At 38.8% G+C, this 23179-nt stretch overlaps 1 protein-coding gene across 1 annotated transcript in view; it reads left to right on the top strand.

Moving 5' to 3' along the window:
- The window catches only part of SEMA7A (semaphorin 7A (John Milton Hagen blood group)), a 104211-nt gene that overhangs the window by 30688 nt on the left and 50344 nt on the right, over nucleotides 1-23179 (top strand). Inside the window, exons 2-5 of the mRNA XM_053717332.1 lie at nucleotides 17597-17730; nucleotides 17976-18014; nucleotides 21206-21301; nucleotides 21401-21488. Of these exons, the coding sequence (XP_053573307.1) occupies nucleotides 17597-17730; nucleotides 17976-18014; nucleotides 21206-21301; nucleotides 21401-21488 (357 nt within the window). The remainder of the gene's footprint in view (nucleotides 1-17596; nucleotides 17731-17975; nucleotides 18015-21205; nucleotides 21302-21400; nucleotides 21489-23179) is intronic.

Here is a 23179-nt window from a genome sequence, read left to right as displayed (position 1 = left end):
TTTAATTAATAATATTAATATTAGATTTATTTTAATAAGAGTTTAGTTAGGATGTTAGAGTTAGATAGGGTTATTATACTTAATATATATATATATATATATATATATATATATATATATATATATATATATATATAAACTGTAGCAAAGAAGCACTCACTGAACGATTCCAACTGTGACAAAAGACTTTAATTCAAACGAGTGACGTTTCGGGACAATAACAGTCCCTTCCTCTGACAAGCTAACAATGTGAAAAAGCAGGCCTTAAATAGGCTCCAAAAATACCCTCCCCATAAGTGTGACCAATCACGGTCAAGGTTACAAACCTATCTTACCCAGTAGCAAATAGTGATCGATATTACAATAGTGCAAAGTAAATTAATCAAGTGAGTTAAAACATAGGACCCCGTGTTGCTAATAGAGTGGGGGGAATAATCACTGTTCAACCCTTTCTAATCAGCTGCTAAACGACCATAACAAAGGAAAAAACGAAGAAAAAAACGAAGAAAAACCCATATTATGTGAGGATCGTAATTCAACCAATCAGTGTGATCCCAGTCATGTAGATCGTAATTCCACCAATGGGCCGTCAACAGACTTGTGGAATTATAATAGTACCAATCAGCAGCCTAATAGCATCTGTATCAGAGCGTCATACCATTACGCTTTCCAGATACGCCCACCTGTCACTGACTATGCCCGTGCCTATAGCAACATAGTAAAAAACATTTTGCTAAATCGGATCAGATCGCTACTTGCCAGTCATGGACAGATACAGCGATACGCTCGCCATATAGATCACAGCGGTTTTCGCATATCGGATAACAAAGGCGTTGCACAGCCAAAATAATGCTGTTAAAGAGATGGCGAGATCCGACCAATTTGGTCGGATCTCGCCATCTCTTTAACAGCATTATTTTGGCTGTGCAACGCCTTTGTTATCCGATATGCGAAAGCCGCTGTGATCTATATGGCGAGCGTATCGCTGTATCTGTCCATGACTGGCAAGTAGCGATCTGATCCGATTTAGCAAAATGTTTTACTATGTTGCTATAGGCACACGGGCATAGTCAGTGACAGGTGGGCGTATCTGGAAAAGCGTAAATGGTATGACGCTTCTGATACAGAATGCTATTAGGCTGCTGATTGGTACTATTATAATTCCCACAAGTCTGTTGACGGCCCATTGGTGGAATTACGATCTACATGACTGGGATCACACTGATTGGTTGAATTACGATCCTCACATAATATGGGTTTTTTCTTCGTTTTTTCTTCGTTTTTTCCTTTGTTTATGGTCGTTTAGCAGCTGATTAGAAGGGTTTGAACAGTGATTATTCCCCCCACTCTATTAGCAACACGGGGGTCCTATGTTTTAACTCACTTGATTAATTTACTTTGCACTATTGTAATATCGATCACTATTTGCTACTGGGTAGATAGGTTTGTAACCTTGACCGTGATTGGTCACACTTATGGGGAGGGTATTTTTGGAGCCTATTTAAGGCCTGCTTTTTCACATTGTTAGCTTGTCAGAGGAAGGGACTGTTATTGTCCCGAAACGTCACTCGTTTGAATTAAAGTCTTTTGTCACAGTTGGAATCGTTCAGTGAGTGCTTCTTTGCTACAGTTTATCTATTACCTTACAGCACCTGACAAGTTGCATAAGTTGGTGAGAGTGCACTTACAACCATCACTTGAAATATATATATATATATATATATATATATATATATATATATATATATAAATATATATATATAATATAATAACGATATTAACTATATTAACCCTAATATAATTAGGGTTAATATAGTTAATATATATAATATAATAACTATATTAACTATATTAACCCTAATATAATTAGGGTTAATATAGTTAATATAGCTGGCGGCGGTGTAGGGCGATTAGATTAGAGGTTAATACATTTATTATAGGTGGCCGCGGTGTAGGGGGATGTAGATTGTAGGCAAAAGAGCAGTTTACTTTGTGACAAAGCCCGCCAAAGGCCCTTTTAAGGGCTGGCAAAAGAGCTGAATTCTTTGGGGCATGCCCCGCAAAAAGCCCTTTTAAGGGATGGCAAAAGAGCTGTTTACTTTGGGGCAATGCCACGCAAAAAGCCCTTTTCAGGGCTATTTGTAGGGTTAGACCTAGGTTTAGTGGTAGGGATCGTTTAGTATTTTAGGGGTTAAATAATTTAATATAGATGGCGGCGGGGTAGGGGGATTAGATTAGGGGTTAAATAATTTAATATAGATAGCGGCGGGGTAGGGGCTCACTTTAGGGGGTAGGTAAGGTAGATGGTGGCGGTGTTAGGGGCTCACTTTAGGGGGTTATAGATTTAATATAGCTGGCGGCGGTTTAGGGGTTAATAACTTTATTAGGTTGCGGCGGGGTTTGGGAGCGGCGGTTTTGGGGTTAATACATATTTTATTGTTAGGATAGAGAGGGGGATAGCGGATAGAGGGTTAGACGTGTCGGGCTATGTTAGGGAGGCGTGTTAGACGTGTCGGGCTATGTTAGGGAGGCGTGTTAGACAGTGAGGGTGATTTAGACTTTAGTCAGGTTTTGTAGGCGCTGGCAGTTTCTAACGTGCCGTAAGTCACTGGCGACGCCAGAAATTTGTACTTGCGCAGATTTCTGGACATCGCTGGTTTATCCGACTTACGGCACGTTAGCATCTGACGGCACCGTATATGGATAACTCGAGTTGTGAGCTGAAACTGCGGGCGACGCGGGTTCCCTCGCTTGCGCCGCAAACTACGCCGTTTATCGGATCGCGCCCCATCTCTTTAAATAGTCACTAATATACGCTGCCATTTGCCTACACTTTATATAGTAACTAAGAAATACACTGTATATATGAACATAATAAGTAAAGGTGACATATATACATATGCTCTGTAAATAGTCACTAATAAATGCCTGCCATATGACTACACTTTATATACTAAGAAACACACTGTGTATATAAACACAATAAGTATAGGTGATATATTTAAATATGCTCTTTAAATAATGACTTATAAACGCTGCCATATGCCACTTTATAAAGTAAGTACGAAATACACGGATAATAAATACCCTGCCTCGTACGTGACAAGCGGTCACAAATACTATGTTGTCAACATAGTAAATGTGACAGCTCATCTGTCCCAACGTAGCTGTGTGGCATTTTGGAGGAGTGGGGAGGTATCCTGGGTGGAGTTTAATAGAAGTGGGAGGTAGCTTGGGGGGACGTTAGGCAAAGTGTGTGTTAGCTTACTAGAGATGTGTGGGCGGGTATAGATGTGTGGGCGGGGTTCCAGGAATTGCCGATTCCCGATTTTGATTGATCACCACCAGTACCTCAGCCGATACTCATGAAATAAGCTGTCCCTGGTTCTACAGGAAACAAGACATGTGCCACAATGGTCCACTCCATTAGCGCAGATCTGCCCACAGTGAGTCTGAACACCCAGGGTACAAGATGAAAAATGCAACAGCAATAGAGGAAGGGAGGTTTGTAACAGCATTGCCTCTGCATGAAACATCTATTGGACCTACTTGGGTATATGTAACTGTACGGCAGAAGCTTGCAAGGCACACTACCCATAACTCACATGAAGCTCCCCATGTGCATCTTCAACGATCCCTTTTAAAAACGTTTGATAGAAACTACCACTGCAACCAAAGAGGAAGAAATATAGCTAAGATCGGAGAGGGCTAGATAGAGGAGGACATATCAAGCATGAAGTATTCTGTTATGGAGTTCCGTTTTTACTACTCCTTGTTTGGCTCAAATATCATGACTTTCTTTATGGAATTTCCAGTAGAGGACTATTTAATACTGGAGCAATTAACTATATTCCTGTGTTTTGCCACTGATTAATACTACCTTGAAGTTAAATGTTTAGTTGAAGCATTAATATTCTATATGTCCTTGTAGTTCTGTGAAAGCTTTGATTCCCCCGTAGACCACTAATTTTACAGATCATGATGGCTTAGCATAACACTGCCAATTATCCCTCAACTTATTACTATTGCTTGATATAGGAATATCATTGTCATGTGTTGATTTCTGCCTTGCTGCTGGCGGCCGAGGTTGCAAGCAGGATAGCATAATTGATCACCATGCATATGGTAATGTTTATTGTTATATGTTATGTTAGACGTTATTCATAAAATACTGACCGTATATAATTTCCAAGGGAAATGTTTTCAATAGCAGCCCTCACTCCCTAGGGACGGAATCCTTCTCTGGGATACCTCCCATTCAGACCTCTATCTTAACGCAAAGATTGTTTGATCTTCCTTAATAAATATAAAGCAGAACTCACTTCATCGCTATAGAAATTGCTATCTTTTCAATAATATCCACATATAGCACTATGTACCCCCTCTCCCACAATTGCAAAATGATATGTATTTTGATCAACTACTCACACATCCTTTAGCAATGCCCTTTTTGAATGTGAGGTCACACAAATTAGCATACACTTAGTTGTAATAATCTACACACTTATTGTCCAGTTGGCACTTATAATGCTTGTTTATCTTGCCCTATAGTATCCCCTTATATGACAACTTACGCTTTTCTGGGGGTCCAAGAGTGACCTAACTGATTGCCTTAGGGGTAAAAAATGGACTGTCTCATTTTCTGTAACTGTTGTTAATACAGGCTTACTTTGTACTTTCTTTATGCCATACTGATTATTAAGCCTGTACACATTACCTTGTATGTAAATCCAAAAAACCCCCCATATAATTTTAAATAACTTTCCAATTACTTCAATGAGCAAATCAATTTTATAAACAATGTCCTGTAAGACAAAAAAAAAGGCGCCTCATGGCGCAGTACAGCAGATCCTCCAAACAAGATGCAATATGGTGACAAGTGAACACTCACAGTTGAGTGCAAGCCACTTATTGGAGAGCTGCTTAATATCTGGAATTGTTTGGGACTTATCATTCAGTCTTTCTGTGTCATTTTCCATTTATTTATTTCTATATACTATATATATTTTTTTTATATTATTTATTATACTCCTAGCACACCTCTTCCTTGTTAGTGATACTACTTGGTGCTTTATCAATTAGCAAATCAAGACATAGCAAGAATAACTAGGCAACTGTTGGGGCATGCACTGGGGTAGTATAGGATGTGTAGATCAGGTGACCGGGATTTACCTGTAGGAGGGGATTCCACAAAGAACATAAGTCATGCCCTGGGAATCAGCGCCATTTTGGACTAATCATGGTCCCAGCTCCGCCCCCACATCATGGCCCCACCTTGTGCAGCATTTGACAGGCTGTTTCGCAGAGGAAGGTGGCACCTGGAAGGGACCGAGCCCCCGGGCATATGGATCACTACTATGGAATTACCTCTAGGACGCCATGGGCGCCCTAGGACAGGTAAGTTCCACAAGGCACCATGACAGCAGCCACCTATCAGCAGTTAACTCTTAGCAGTGCATTGCTGCTCCTGAGCCTACCTGGTGTTCTTTTCAACAAAGCATACCAAGAGAAGAAGAAGAAAAGCAAATAAGATAATAGAAGTAAATTAGAAAGTTATTATTCTATCTTAATAATGAAAGAACATTTTTGGGGTTTTGAGTTCCATGCCCCTTTAAGATGACTAAGCAGGACCATCTTCACAAATTTAGAAATAAAGCCCAGGAGTGTAGTACTGTAAACAAGCACCCGACCAAGTGCCCAAAGGTACTTTATTGGCAGTGACAAAAAACATTTGTCTGTTTAAAGGCTGTGACACACTGAGAGCGGTGCAGTGCTCAGTGTGTCCTGCCTTTTCATCTCTGCGTGCGCAGCCGCATCAGGTCGCATAGCTGAGTGCTCAGAGTGGAAATATTTGAGCTTTAGAAGTGATGCGCAGTGAGTCACAGCCTTAAGATTCACTGACACACCTATGTTCCGTACAGTGCGTGGTAATGCAGTCAGTGCTGTTTGTAAGCTCATTAGGCAATGCTTAGGTTTTTTTCTGTGTAAACATGCATGAAGCAACTTACGGTAATGTCAGGGCCCCTGCAAGAAGTTGCATAATCCATTATGATTAAGGACTGATTCTTCATTCCATAGTCACAGGTTAGTCAGTTTCCAGCAGATCTAGTGTAAGAAAAAAAGTGTTTTACGTCCTGTGACAATCCAGGCATGTTCACCTCTAACTGATGGCACTTCTGGGCATCTGCCTTTATTAATCTAGCCTTGTTTATTATTATGCCCTGTAGTGCCATCCATTACTTCACTTTCAGAAGCTGACTAAGGGCTAGATTACAAGTTGAGCGCTAATTTAACGCATGCCTGTAAACGGGCAAATTCACCCATTTATGGGCGTACGATAAATAACCAGACATTACAAGTGGCTGTTTATTGCTACCGTGAGCTCGTGGTAGCAATTAGCGCTCAAACAATTAACCAGAGCTCAGACCTCTGGTTAAATTTTAAAATGGGCCCCAACCCTTTAAATATTGTGAAGTGCCTTTTTGAAAATTGCACCTAGCTTGTAATACCAGCGCACCTTTGCATGCTTTTGCAGAAGTGATATTTTGCGCTCAACTTGTAATCTAGCCTTGAATAAATTATCACAAAATTATTTATTTCTTGTTAAAATGGACTTTTATGGGAAATTGTAATGTTTTTTAAGATTTATAATTTAAAGGAACACTCAAATCTGAAATGCGCATCACACATATTTACAAAAAGACAAATTTGCAGAAATGTGTTTTTTAGCAAGTTAAATTATATTTACAAAGAAAAGTGTGTTATATGCAGAGAATACTTGTTTGTGGTCACAGTATTAATCTTCATACGAACATACATTTAAAAAAAAACAAAAACACAAAAACAAACAAAACTTTAAAGACGCAGCAAACTTATAATGACTACAATACATTAAAAGAACTAATGTGCCATAAGGGGCGAGATTACATATACGCCGCAGGCTTCAGCGCAAGCGATGCAACCCGCACCGCCCGTAATTTCACCTTGCACATCGGGGTATCCAATAAACCCCGCCGGCAGTTCATAGAATGCCGTAAATCTGGTAAATACACATTTCTGGAGCCGCAAGTGCCTTATGGCACTTAAAAAACTGCCAGGGCCTCTATATCCACCATCAAAACTATAAAAGTATTAACCCCTAAAGTGACAACCCCCCCACAACGCAATAAGCCTAATTAAACTATTAAGTCCTATATCCGCCATCAAACCAACACTGCAAGTAATAACTAAAGTATTAACCCCTAAACCGCCAAAGCCCACAACGCAAACTACCTATTAAGTATTAACCCCTAAACTGCCAAAGCCCACAACGCAAATAAATAATTAAATTACTAAGCCTCCTAACCTAACACCCCTAAATGAACCAAAATTACCTAAATTACAAAATACTAAAGTTACTATTAAAATGAGAGCTACTGAAATTCTATTGGCTGATTTAAATAGCCAATAGAATTTCAGTAGCTCTCATCCTATTGGCTGATTTGAACAGCCAATAGAATTTCAGAGTAGCTCTCATCTTATTGGCTGATTTGAACAGCCAATAGGATTTGAGTAGCTCTCATCCTATTGGCTGATTTGAATTTGAAGACTCAAATCAGCCAATAGGAATTCAAGGGATGCCATTTTTAATCCGCGTCCCTTGAATTCACTATCCAGTGTACGGCGGCGATCGTACAAAGAGGACCCTCCACGCTCCATGGTACCACGGTCACCGGTCTTCAGTTCAGGGTCGCCGGTCTTCAGCTCCGCGGTCATTGGTCTTCAGCTCCATCCTCCGCTCCGTGCCGAATGTTCCTGGAAGAAAAAAGAAGAGGTAGCCGCTTGAAAAAAGACTTGACCGCATGGGACAGGACCTTCTCCGCCGAACTTCAGGAATGGTGAGAATCAACCTTAGGTTTTTTTTTTAATTTTTGGTTGTTTTTTTAATTTAGATTAGGGTGGGCACTTTGTAAAAGAGCTAAATGCTCTTTTTAATGCCCTTTTAAGGGCAATGCCCAAACAAATGCCCTTTTCAGGGCAATGGGTAGTTTAGTTTTTTAGTGTTGGTTCTTTTATTTTGGGGGGTTTGGTGGGTGGGGTTTTACTGTTAGGGGGGGACTTTGTGTATTTTGAATGTAAAAGAGCTGTTTATCTTGGGGCAATGCCCTGCAAAAAGCCCTTTTAAGGTCTACTGGTAGTTTATTCTTAGAGTAGGGTGTTTTTATTTTGGGAGGGGCTTTTTTATTTTCATAGGGATTAGGTATAATTTTTTAAATTTGATAATTTTGTTTTTTATTTTCTGTAATCTTAGATTTTTTTATTTTCTGCAATTGTAGCTTAAAGGGACAGTCTACACCAGAATTTTAATTTTGACTAGACTGTCCCTTTAATTTATACTTATTTTTTTTATTTTAATAGTAACTTTAGTATTTTGTAATGTCGGTAATTTGGGTTCATTTAATGGGTGTTAGGTTAGGGGGTGTTAGGTAAGGGGGCTTAGTAATTTAATTATTTATTTGCAATGTGGGCTTTGGCGGTTTAGGGGTTAATACTTTGATAGGTTTATTGCATTGTGGGCTTTGGCAGTTTAGGGGTTAATACTTTAATAGATAGTTTGCGCTGTGGGTTAATGGCGGATAAGGGGTTAATAGTTTTATTAGGTAGTTTGCGATGTTGGGGTTGGTGGATATAGGGGTTAATACTTTATTTGTAGTTGTGGTGTGGGTTTGATGGCGGATACAGGGGTTAAAACACTTATTAGTTATTGCAGTGGGGGATTGTGGTTGACAGGTAGATAGATATTGCGCATGTGTTAGGTGTTAGTTTATTTTTGCAGGCAGTTTCAGGAGTTATTGTGCTCCCATACTCAACGCAAGGCTTGCTGCGGCTGCCTTCTGGCAAGGTGAAAATGGAATAAGATTTCTCCATTTTCGCCACGTAAGTCCTTGCGCTGAATATTGGATACCATATTGCGACGCGGTCCCATGTTAGCTTATGGGAGTAAAAATTGCGGGCGATGGGTGAAATATAGGTGCCGCATTTATATGCGGCGCTGTATATTGGATACCAAAACCGTGCAAAAAACTGCAGCGCCGGCTTTTGCGGGTGACCCCGCATATGTAATGGGGCCCAAGGTCAGTGCTTGCACAAGTTCTGAAACAATGTTTTTACCCCTCTATGACATTAACACCCTCTCTGTTGTTGATTTCTAACCAGTGCCGTCAACCTTAATACATCAGCAATGTTTCTTTCAATCATAGGCCATACTGCCCACTACATAGATTGTTACTAACGTGTGCTCCTGCAGTTGCTCTGCAATAAGCATTGGCCTGTGAGCACTCAGACACTTTATTTTAGGGAGACTGTGGAAGTGCTCTCCAGTAAGGGTCTAAGGTAGCGGCTGTACAGCCTATGACACTACAGGACTAGGGGTTGGCACCAGACTAGCAAAAAAAATGACATTGAATTCATTATTGTATTACTGTAAAGATAACAAAAAACACATGTTGCTTTATTCTGTGTAGTCAAAAGGCATTCAGCAGGTTCCCTGTGTCAATTATCACCTGTGACAATGCAATACATTTGTATCATCATCACCTGTAAATTAGTCCCTGCTAACACCTGATTATTATGCTCTGGATTATGTTCTTGATTATTTTGCTCTGGATTATGTTCTTGATTATTATGCTCTGAATTATGTTTTACATTTATGAAATATAAACATGTGTTTTAGCAGAATGTCTTTTTTTAACATACATTTTACCTCCACAATTCTCTCTGCATACTAGAGCCCAAACTAATTTTGCCGTATATATAATAATCAATATTAACAGAGCCACCATCAGGGGGGTGAAAAGGGTCACTGGAGTTAGGGGCAGGGGGGTCCAGGCCCTGACTGCCAACTAGAGTAGCTAAGCATTGGTCTGAGTAGATGTTTTTATTGTGCATGCTACTAGTAGGCTGTAATATGCGCACATCTATGTAAGGAGGATTAGGTGGCTGGAGTAGCAGAGCAGTAATGCTGATGTCACCTGTAACTGTCACCTTTTCTGTCTTCCATTCCCGAGAGCTGCAGTGACCAAGTGGCCCCCTGTATTGTAACTAAGTAAGAGTTTAATAGTTCCTTCCTTCTCACTGTTGTAAAAAAGAAGTGCCGTTTATGCAGGTAAACTCCTGCTGGCTGCTGATGTCATGGTGCATATGCTGTGCCGGCCATCTCTAATGAAGGTGAGCAAGGCAGACATACAGTTTGTTTTTTGCTGCAACCCCTTGGCTTTAAAACAAATGAGGCTTATATAGTAATTTGCATTATTATCTGCTATATAATTTATAGGCTGCAACTGCACACAGTACTTTTAGGTTTTTGCTACATACTTTATGTGTGCTGCTTTAAAACAAGGAATGAATGTATGGTGTAAATGACAATTTTTCATTCTTTTTGGGACTTCAGCAATTAACCCTTTCACGACAGGGTTAAAGTGTCTACATCGGAACAACTGTTCCGATGTAGACAAATAGAAACCACGCGATCGCACACGATCGCGAGATTTCAATTATTGGATCGGGTCTGGGGGGCGTCCCTACAACCCTAGGAACGCCCTCCAGACCGCGATCAAATCCTGAAAGCACAGAAGGCTTCAGGACAGCCGTTAGCTATGACGTTCTATTCCCTTCTCTGTCATATTCAGAGAGCCTTATTACTTTCTATGGAAGGCATCTCTCATCTCTCTGGGACTTCAAGGTTCCACCCTTTTTCTTATTGAATTCACACATAAAAAATACATTACAAAGTACAGTTACACTCATAATAACACCATCTGATATCATCTTAAAATAAGAAATTTCACACAAAAGTTATAAAGGCTCAAAGATAGAAGATCTCAGGTGTTAGAAAAAAAAAGGCAGGATTTAACATTGAGATACATACATATAAATGTCTATATATATGTATGTACAGTATATATATATATATATATTATATATATATATATATATATATATATATATATATATATATATATATATATATATATATATATATATATATATATATATGTGTGTGTGTGTGTACATATGTATGTATTTATTTATATGTGTGTATATATTTTAAACATATATAGAAGTGCATTGGAGCCCTTTACTGTTAATTAGCTGAAAACATGTAAAAGCATTTTTATGCAATATTCACTTTTAATAAAGTGTTATACTGTGTATTTACTGTAAATATTTCACATTATAGTGTTCTGCACATAGCAGAATATGTTCTATGTATTTCTAAATATAAATTCCTATATATATCTAAGTGATCACAATGCTGTATTGTTTGTTTGTTAAAAACCTGCCTGCCGGTGAACAAGTTTTCAACAGAAAAGCTCACAAAAAGTACCTGTTTATGAAATAGAAACTGGGGAGAACTCCTAAAACTGACTAATAAAATAGCCCCATTCACCACCTTTTAAGGTTACAGGAAAGCTCTATTCATGTAACCCCTTTTATTTACACTTCAAGGAAATTACTCATTTACATGTGTGACATTAACCTATTGTCATCAGAATACATCCTCAACAATCATTATACCATATGAATTTCTATAAGGCAATAGTCAAATTACATGCTTTGACACCTAGAAACCAGTAGTGCAGAGAATAAGCAGCTCCCAGTAGTCAAATAAACTGTTGAGTTATCTGTAGTCCGCGCCGAGGGTCAAAGCCAGAAGAGCAGTCCAAAATCAGGTATCAAAGCAAATGGGTATATCAGGAATGTAGGCCAAGGCACAGTTTCAGATGTATAGTTTTTGCTTATTTTTAAAAACATTGTGCTGATTTTCGGACTCCTAACTAAGCCCCAAAGTTTTAGATGTATACTGATGTATACAGACTTCAGATTGCTTCTGTTTGTATAATAGCTCTTTTCATATGCAAAGGGAGGGGGGAGGGTTTGCTCTAAACCCCTTTCAGTGGGTGTCCCAGTCTAAACCTTATCAACAGTGCTAAATTGTGAGCTTCTAAGTAAGTTTTTATAAAAGGTTTTATAGTGGATTTTTATATCAGTATCTGTGCATATTATTCTTATAATAGTGACTATTACATGCAGTTAAATGAAAATTGGTGTATACTGTCCCTTTAATTGATATTTAAAAAATAATATCTGGAATTTACATCAATTTTTTTATACAATGCTTCCTATAATCAATATAATGTTTACAAATGTGGCAGAAAATAATACAAATTTTAAACTTACTTAATAAAATACAAAAATTGCCCTGAGATTATTAAACCATACCTTTTGGAAGTAAATTATGTAAACTCCAATAAACTAAGGAAACATTATACACTTCAAATAGGGATAATATTACAGATACCAATCCCCAAATCCGGAATTCCAAAATCCAGAATTATTCAGAAATCCAAACTTTTTTCGGTTACTATTTAAACCAGTATGTTCTCTGCCTGAGTCTTTGTTTGGGTTTTGTGTTCTAGAAAGCAAATTCTAGTCTATATATATTTAAAAAAAACAACAACTATTACCTTTCTGATTATAGTACGGTACTATCTTTTGATGGTATTGTGTATAGAAAAATATTACAAATGATATAAAACTGCCTTTAGGTTTCATGTATAAACTGTATTATGACATGTAAATATTGCCTAAATTACTTAAGATGTTGTTATTTACACTTGGTCCCATTGTACAGGTGCAATATACAATATTCTCAAATCCAAACCTTTTCCGGGTCCCACACAATTTGGATAAAGGGTTTTGTACCTGTATATAACATTATACAAAATTAAAGACTAGAAAATATAAAAACAATATTACTTACTGAACCCTCATATATAACTTTAATAATCACCATTGGTAGTTACATAGATCTATATGAGTATATACAGTGATGGCCAAAAATATTGGCACCCCTGCATTTCTGTCAGATAATGCACCACTTCGCCCAGAAAATTGTTGCAATTACAGTTGTGTAGGCATTCTCATGCTTATTTATTATGTTTATATTGTTATTACACAAAAAGTGGAGAAAAAAAAGCTAAACCCTCAATTTAATATTTGGTAGCACAGCCCTTAGAAAAAATACCTGAAATCAATCGCTTCCTGTAACCATCAATGAGTTTCTTACACCTCTCTACTTGAATTTTGGCCCACTATTCTATCACCTACTGCTCCAGGTCTCTCAGATTGGAAGGGATCCTTTTCCCAACTGCTGTTTGAGATCTCTCCACAACTGTTCCGATGTAGACAAATAGAAACCACGCGATCGCACACGATCGCGAGATTTCAATTATTGGATCGGGTCTGGGGGGCGTCCCTACAACCCTAGGAACGCCTCCAGACCGCGATCAAATCCTGAAAGCACAGAAGGCTTCAGGACAGCCGTTAGCTATGACGTTCTATTCCCTTCTCTGTCATATTCAGAGAGCCTTATTACTTTCTATGGAAGGCATCTCTCATCTCTCTGGGACTTCAAGGTTCCACCCTTTTTCTTATTGAATTCACACATAAAAAATACATTACAAAGTACAGTTACACTCATAATAACACCATCTGATATCATCTTAAAATAGAAATTTCACACAAAAGTTATAAAGGCTCAAAGATAGAAGATCTCAGGTGTTAGAAAAAAAAGGCAGGATTTAACATTGAGATACATACATATAAATGTCTATATATATGTATGTACAGTATATATATATATATATATATATATATATATATATATATATATATATATATATATATATATATATATATATATATATATATAATATATATATATGTGTGTGTGTGTGTGTACATATGTATGTATTTATTATATGTGTGTATATATTTTTAAACATATATAGAAGTGCATTGGAGCCCTTTACTGTTAATTAGCTGAAAACATGTAAAAGCATTTTTATGCAATATTCACTTTTAATAAAGTGTTATACTGTGTATTTACTGTAAATATTTCACATTATAGTGTTCTGCACATAGCAGAATATGTTCTATGTATTTTTAAATATAAATTCCTATATATATCTAAGTGATCACAATGCTGTATTGTTTGTTTGTTAAAAACCTGCCTGCCGGTGAACAAGTTTTCAACAGAAAAGCTCACAAAAAGTACCTGTTTATGAAATAGAAACTGGGAGAACTCCTAAAACTGACTAATAAAATAGCCCATTCACACCTTTTAAGGTTACAGGAAAGCTCTATTCATGTAACCCCTTTTATTTACACTTCAAGGAAATTACTCATTTACATGTGTGACATTAACCTATTGTCATCAGAATACATCCTCAACAATCATTAACCATATGAATTTCTATAAGGCAATAGTCAAATTACATGCTTTGACGCCTAGAAACCAGTAGTGCAGAGAATAAGCAGCTCCCAGTAGTCAAATAAACTGTTGAGTTATCTGTAGTCGCGCCGAGGGTCAAAGCCAGAAGAGCAGTCCAAAATCAGGTATCAAAGCAAATGGGTATATCAGGAATGTAGGCCAAGGCACAGTTTCAGATGTATAGTTTTTGCTTATTTTTAAAAAACATTGTGCTGATTTTCGGACTCCTAACTAAGCCCCAAAGTTTTAGATGTATACTGATGTATACAGACTTCAGATTGCTTCTGTTTGTATAATGGCTCTTTTCATATGCAAAGGGAGGGGGAGGGTTTGCTCTAAACCCCTTTCAGTGGGTGTCCCAGTCTAACCTTATCAACAGTGCTAAATTGTGAGCTTCTAAGTAAGTTTTATAAAAGGTTTTATAGTGGATTTTTATATCAGTATCTGTGCATATTATTCTTTATAATAGTGACTATTACATGCAGTTAAATGAAAATTGGTGTATACTGTCCCTTTAATTGATATTTAAAAAAATAATATCTGGAATTACATCAATTTTTTTATACAATGCTTCCTATAATCAATATAATGTTTACAAATGTGGCAGAAAATAATACAAAGTAAAGTACGGGAAATTTTAAACTCACTTAATAAAATACAAAAATTGCCCTGAGATTATTAAACCATACCTTTTGGAAGTAAATTATGTAAACTCCAATAAACTAAGGAAACATTATACACTTCAAATAGGGATAATTATTACAGATACCAATCCCCAAATCCGGAATTCCAAAATCCAGAATTATTCAGAAATCCAAACTTTTTTCGTTACTATTTAAACCAGTATGTTCTCTGCCTGAGTCTTTTGTTTGGGTTTTGTGTTCTAGAAAGCAAATTCTAGTCTATATATATTTAAAAAAAACAACAACTATTACCTTTCTGATTATAGTACGGTACTATCTTTTTGATGGTATTGTGTATAGAAAAATATTACAAATGATATAAAACTGCCTTTAGGTTGCATGTATAAACTGTATTATGACATGTAAATATTGCCTAAATTACTTAAGATGTTGTTATTTACACTTGGTCCCATTGTACAGGTGCAAATATACAAATATTCTCAAATCCAAACCTTTTCCGGTCCCACACAATTTGGATAAAGGGTTTTGTACCTGTATATACATTATACAAAATTAAAGACTAGAAAATATAAAAACAATATTACTTTACTGATCCCTCATATATAACTTTAATAATCACCATTGGTAGTTACATAGATCTATATGAGTATATACAGTGATGGCCAAAAATATTGGCACCCCTGCATTTCTGTCAGATAATGCACCACTTCGCCCAGAAAATTGTTGCAATTACAGTTGTGTAGGCATTCTCATGCTTATTTATTATGTTTATATTGTTATTACACAAAAAAGTGGAGAAAAAAAAGCTAAACCCTCAATTTAATATTTGGTAGCACAGCCCTTAGAAAAAATAACTGAAATCAATCGCTTCCTGTAACCATCAATGAGTTTCTTACACCTCTCTACTTGAATTTTGGCCCACTATTCTATCACCTACTGCTCCAGGTCTCTCAGATTGGAAGGGATCCTTTTCCCAACTGCTGTTTGAGATCTCTCCACAGGTGCTCTATGGGATTGAGATCTGGACTCATTGCTGGCAAAGTCAGTACTCTCCAGCGCTTTGTCTTAAACCATTTCTGGGTGCTTCTTGACGTGTACTTTGGATCATTGTCCTGATGTAAGACCCATAACCTCTGACAGACACTGGGCCCTACATTGCACCACATAATTCTTTGGTAGTCTTCAGATTTCACAATACCATGCACACAGTCAAGACATCCAGTGCCTGAAGCAGCAAAGCAACCCCAAAACTTCAGTAAACCTCCACAATGTTTGACTGTAGGGACTGTATTCTTTTCTTTAACCCCTTAATGACCACAATGTACCCTGTATGTCACTGGTCATTAAGGGTTTTTTCAGGACATAATAGCACAAGTCTAGCAAGAAGACGCTATTAATACCCTCCGTCCAGGAGGCTTTGTGGAATAAAGCAGTCTCAACGCTGGTGGCAAGACCTTGCTATAAAACAATTAAGTCCCAAAAAAAAGGCCAGTGACATACAGGGTACGTCGCTGGTCCTTAAGGGGTTAAAAGCCTCATTTCTTTTTCTGAAAACAGTAGAATGATGGGCTTTACCAAAAAGATGTTACTTTTGTTTCGTCTGTCCACGGCACATTCTCCCAAAAGGATTTTGGCTTCCTCAGGTAAGTTTTGGCAAACTCCAATCTGGCTTTTTATGTATCTGTGTCAGCAGTGGGGTCCTACTGGGTCTTCTACCATAGTGTCCCTTTTCATCCAGATGGTGACGTATAGTGCAAGCTGACACATTTGTATCCTGTGTGTGAAGGACAGCTTGAATTTATCTGGAAGTTAATCAAGGTTCTTTATCCACCATTTGAACAATACTTTGTCGCAATTGTTGATCAATTTTTCTCTTTCGTCCACGTCCAGGGAGAATAGCTACATTGTAAACTTCTTGACAATGTTGCGCACAGTGGGCACAGGACTTTAAGATCTCTGGAGATGGACTTGTAACCTTGAAATTGTCCATGCTTTGCCACAATTTTTGTTCTCAAAGACTCAGACAATTATTTGCTGCTCTTTCTCTTCTCCATGCTCAGTGAGGCACACAGAGACAAACAACAGAAAGGTTGAGTACATTTTTAACTGTTTTAACTGGTTGCCAGCCAGTGTGATTTCTATTTTGTCAGCACTTGTTAACTGATACAGGTGAGTTTAATTACAAATTACAGGAGCATCACAAACTTGGAATGCAATTACTTCTTACAATTTTGAGAAGGTGCCAATAATTTTGTCCAGTCCATTTTTGACATTTTGCGTGGAATGTGTCAAATTTGGCTTTTTTTCTCTCCACCTTTTTGTGTCATACCAATATAAACAAAAGAAATAAACCTGAGAATGCCTAAACATTTGTAATTGCAACAATTTTCTGGGCTAAGTGGTGCATTATCTTTTTGTTTGCACAATTGCATCCTGTGTTCATAGCACAACCTATCGAAAAGAATTTAGGAATTTATTTTAAAGAGTTAAATTTGAATGTGTATTTATTAATCATATTTTATTATTAATTATTACATTAATAAACGGCTAACAGCAATGAACTGTGTGTAAACTTTCAGAACTATGATTGTGAGGACGTTGCAAATGCATTTTATATACTCTCTTTGTTCCCTCCTAGGTACAAATTCTTCCTTTATGCTACTCAGGAAGGAGCCCTATCCTGTCTTTTACCTCTCATCTCCAAACTCACTCTATGTTGGAGGCAAGGAAAACCTTTTTCACTTTAATTTCAGTCATGCCACAAACAATACGGTACATGAAATATTTCTACATGTTATAAATGTAATAGAATGCAGTACGCTTGCACTCCTCCGAACATGCACCTGCCTTTAAATTCAATATCCCTTCATCATCTCTTAAGGAGCCATATTCTGTATACTAGTGCTAAGCTCTGTATTTCTGTGTACACTATTCCTGCATTCGGCAGTACAAAGCTATTTATGTTTATGATAAAGCTACTATCTGTGTAAGACTCTTTAATCTATTTGTTTTTACAGTTTCCAATACCAGCTGACCATCATGACTGCCAAAAAGAGGTAATAAAGCACCCCAATAATAAGCACTCACACACTGCTCCCCAAGAAACTCTGAGAGCGTTCACATCTATACAAGATGTAACTGTGGGAGCTTGTTGACATCTATACAACATGTAACTGTGGGAGCTTGTTCACATCTATACAACATGTAACTGTGGGAGCTTGTTCACATCTATACAACATGTAACTGTGGGAGTTTGTTCACATCTATACAACATGTAAATGTGGGAGCTTGTTCACATCTATACAACATGTAACTGTGGTAGCTTGTTCACATCTATACAACATGTAACTGTGGGGGCTTGTTCACCACCTATACAACATGCAACTGTGTACTGTTCATCAACAACACTTATCATTCTTTCCTTGTTTATCTTTTATTTTGTAGCCATTTTGCTATTACCCTATGCTCTAAGATAGGAAATTGAATTCAGAGATCTTACATCATTCCTAACCACCTACAACTCCCCCTCCCTCTACCCCTCACACCAAACTTCACAGAAGCACTAAGTCACTAGATCTGCATCAGCTCGCTAGCTCTCTCAAACCTCTCCTCTCATCCATCACCTCCTTTTCCTGCCCTGACCAATCTATCTGCCAGTATAATGCCACCCTTACATCGGTCATTGACACTCTGGCCCCTCCAACCTTAGCTCAGAAACCACACTGTCATCCTCAGCCCTGGCGTACTCCTCTGACACTATACCTACGCAGATGCTCCTGTACTGCTGAGCGACATTGGAGGAAATCTCGGAGTTCAGCTGACTTTCTTCACTACAAGTTCATCCTGAACTCCTACTATTCTGCCCTTAATCTTTATAAGCAACAATATTTTTCTAATCTCATCTCTACTCTTTCCTCTAACCCTAAACATCTGTTCAACACGTTCAACACTCTTCTCCGCCCACCCCCACCTCCTAACACAACCTCTCTCTCAGCTCAAGATTTTGCAAGCCACTTCAACAACAAAATTGACTCCATCAGAAGTGAAATCAGCTCTCAACATACTTCCAATCTCCCACCCCCTCAAAAGCTCACGATCACCCAAAACCCAAATATCCAAAAATGCAGCTCTTCTGCCCCTGTTAATGAGGATGAAGTTTCTGCCCTTATACTGTCCTCCCACCTCACTACCTGTCCCCTCGACCCCATCCCCTCACAGCTACTCCCCTCCCTCTCTTCTACCCTCACCCCCTTACTCACACACATTTTTAACCTCTCCCTCAGCACTGGTATATTTCCCTCATCTCTTAAACATGCACTGGTCACACCTATCCTCAAAAAACCTTCCCTTGATCCAACCTCCCCTTCCAATTACCGCCCTATTTCCCTACTCCCTCTTGCCTCAAAGCTCCTCGAAAAGCTAGTTTACACACGTCTATCCCATTTTCTTACACTAAACTCTCTTCTTGACCCACTGCAATCTGGATTTCATTCCCATCACTCTACAGAGACAGCAATTGTCAAGGTTACCAATGACCTACTTACAGCAAAATCCAAAGGCCACTTCTCTCTGCTTATCCTCCTTGACCTGTCTGCAGCCTTTGACACTGTTGACCACCCTCTTCTGCTCCAAACCCTCCAATCCTTTGGCTTTTGTGACACAGCTCTCTCGTGGTTCTCTTCCTATCTGACAAACCGTACATTTAGTGTAGCCTTCTCCGGAGCCTCCTCTGCCCCGTTACCACTTTCTGTTGGGGTACCTCAAGGCTCTGTCCTTGGTCCCCTTCTCTTCTCAATCTACACGTCATCACTAGGTTCCTTAATAAAGTCCCATGGGTTTCAATACCATTTGTATGCCGATGACACCCAAATCTACCTCTCTGCACCAGACCTACCTCCTTCCTTACTAACCCGTGTCACTAAATGTCTTTCTCACATCTCATCTTGGATGTCCTCTCACTACCTTAAGCTAAATCTCTCCAAAACTGAACTCCTTATTTTTCCCCCTTCTTCCAATGTCTCCACCCCCAAAATTTCTATAACTGTTAATAATTACATCATTATCCCTACCCTGCTTGCCCGATGTCTTGGGGTCACACTTGACTCAGATCTTTCCTTCACTCCTCACATCCAGTCCTTGGCTAAAGCCTGCCGCTTCCACCTTAAAAACATTGCTAAAATTAGACATTTCCTTACACAAGATACAACCAAGATTTTAATCCACTCTTTCATCCTTTCCCACCTCGACTACTGCAATTCCGTCCTCTCTGGTCTACCTAGCTGCCGCATAGCTCCTTTACAATCCATTATGAATGCCTCTGCCAGGCTCATCTTCCTTACTCGTCGCTCTTCATCTGCTGCACCTCTCTGCCAATCCCTTCACTGGCTTCCTCTTGCCTCTAGGATTAAACATAAAATCCTCACCCTGACATATAAAGCTCTCAACTGCACTGCTCCCCACTACATCTCAGAACTTGTCTCTAGATACTCTCCCTCCCGTCCCCTTCGATCAGCTCAGGATCTCCTCCTCTCTTGTTACTTCCTCACATTCACGTTTACAGGACTTCTCCAGACTGGCCCCCATCTTGTGGAATTCCCTGCCTCGCTCCATAAGACTCTCCCCTAGTTTTAACAGCTTCAAGCACTCCCTAAAAACTCTACTATTCAGGGATGCATACAACCAACACTAACCTTTCCTAACGCCATTGCTTTCCCCTTGAACCCCTTAGATTGTAAGCCTATGGGCCCAGCTGTTTACAGATCACTTCATAAGAGCCGACTACAACAGTGAAACTCTCGGCAGGGCCCTCTACCCACTTGACCCCTACAAAAGCTATCCTGTACACCGACTATGTTTACAGTGCTGCGGAATCTGTTGGCGCTCTACAAATACCTGATAATAATAATAATAATAATAATAATAATAATAATAATAACCACAGCCACGGTTCTTACATTATATCCTGCACAAGCAAACTAGTATTCTTTATTCCTGTATCCATCATTCTTACACCGTATCCCACAAACTGTCCTTACAGGGCTCCTCCTATCTAAGCTTCTTATAAAATGATACCTTTATCCGCAGTACTCATCTGTATAAACGTCTCCAATCATTATTCCACCACTGTTTCCCTCCCCTTCATCTCAGCAGCCTCAGATCACATGTGTCAGTGCTGCCATTGTTCTCACACAGTGCCATGTTGTAATTCTCATATATCACTGCCTGACTGATGTAGTATTTCTTGCAGAAAGACTGTTACAATTATGTGACACTTGTGGGGCACTTAGAAGGAAAGCTTCTTGTCTGTGGGACCAATTCATATAACCCAGGCTGTTGGTATCTGGTAAGACATGTCATTAAGTTTTCAGTTATGCAATGTTTTGCAGATGTCATGTGGGGATCTGAGTAATTTTTCTATGTTAAGTTAATCTCTTTGTTTCAGGATGAAAAAACATTCACAAAAAACAATGATCTTGCTGAAGAATTCTCCCCTGAAAAACCAGGGACAAATTTTAATATACTCATTACAGGTGAATCATAAAATGTCTTCAATAACATTTATAATTGTCTCAATCTCATCATATAAACTGTTTATACATGTCTAGTGTGCTGTAAATAAACTAATATATCCTCTCCCTGTTGATCTATAATTTATGCATAACACTCTTCATAATGGCCCATAAATCTTTTCCTAAAACTACCCCTGTTACTTTCGATGGGTCCCTATATTGTATAGTATAATTTACAACATCAGCTTCAGCTAAATAACAACTTCAGCTAAATAACTACATGAATTCAAACAATATTGTAACTATTAAACAAATATACAAATCAGTATCAGAAACAAATTACAGTAGATAGTTATGTAATCTCCCCCTACAACTCATCCTAATTTAAATATGCACTCCAAAGTACTCACTTTTTTCCCCTCCCCAACTAATTACAAGGGGTAATGTTTGGCAAATGGAAAATCCCACAGTTAATTGGTTACAGCTAATTATTTGACTATATAATAGAATTATAACTAATAATTAAAACCAGCCATTAAACTCAATAAAACACTACTGCTCCATCAGTAAAATGGAATTTAGGCTCACTTGACAAAATAACATGCTCCTTATTTCATATGGAGGTGCAGCAGCAGGGGGAACCCATGGATTTACAGAGCCCTAAAGCTTGAGGCTACCACTCTGGCCCTGGTATCCAGTGGCACCCCCATCCCTGCTGCACTGCCTGGACCATTCCAGTGAGTTGTCCTCTCTGCACTTCTGTTTACTGGCCATGTCTCTCTAAACCACCTAAGTGTATTAACGTCAATCCAACGGCATTAACCAACAGGTCACCAGCCAGCTTTGGGCTGTGATTTCTTCCCTTAAATGGGGGAGCATCAGTATTACTCCTGGGAGACTGATTAGCTTTCTATTTCTGCTCCTGTCTCATCATGTGACCTTTGTGATTCTTTTGTGCATTACCTTCTAGGATGTGAGAGAGGGAATAAAGTGTATCTAAGGTACCCTTGGTTGCTTACACCTTTAAAGACTCTCGTACCAACCATCCCCTTCTCCTTTCGCATTTAATTCAAATTTACATAGGCAAAAGCTCGCCACCCTACTTGGTTGGTCTGCTGCCTTCCACCCGCCCGCTCATTCTGGCCAGGAGTCAAAGACCTTAGTCACTAGTGGGTTCAATTCCTGTCATTTTGATTTATTTTCAATTAAAGTGTAGCAAAGCTGTAACATTATTAAAACAAATTGTGTCTATACCACAGCAAGTCCCAATACAAAAACCTCTGTGCCTAATAAAAAGAAAATAGAATGGATTAATTTATCTAACACAAAGGGGCCTCTCTATCAAGCTCCGAATGGAGCTTGATGCCCCTTGTTTCTGGTGAGCCTGCAGGCTCGCCAGAAACAGCATTTATGAAGCAGCGGTCACAAAGACCGTTGCTCCATAAGCTGTCCGCCTGCTCTGAGCAGGCGGTCAGACATCACCACAATTCAACCCGATCGAGTACGATTGGGTTGATTGACACCCCCCTGCTGGCGGGCCAGTGGCGGCCGAATGGCCGCGAGTCTGCAGGGAGCGGCGTTGCACCAGCAGCTCTTGTGAGCTGCTGGTTCAATGCTGAATACGGAGAGCGTATTGCTCTCCGTATTCAGCGAGGTCTGGGGGACCTGATCCACACTGTCGGATCAGGTCCGCCAGACTTTGTTAAATAGGG

This window comes from Bombina bombina, chromosome 6 (genome assembly GCF_027579735.1).
Source record: "Bombina bombina isolate aBomBom1 chromosome 6, aBomBom1.pri, whole genome shotgun sequence".
In the NCBI taxonomy this organism is placed as follows: Eukaryota; Metazoa; Chordata; class Amphibia; order Anura; family Bombinatoridae; genus Bombina; species Bombina bombina.
This window is presented reverse-complemented; position numbering and strand designations above follow the sequence as displayed.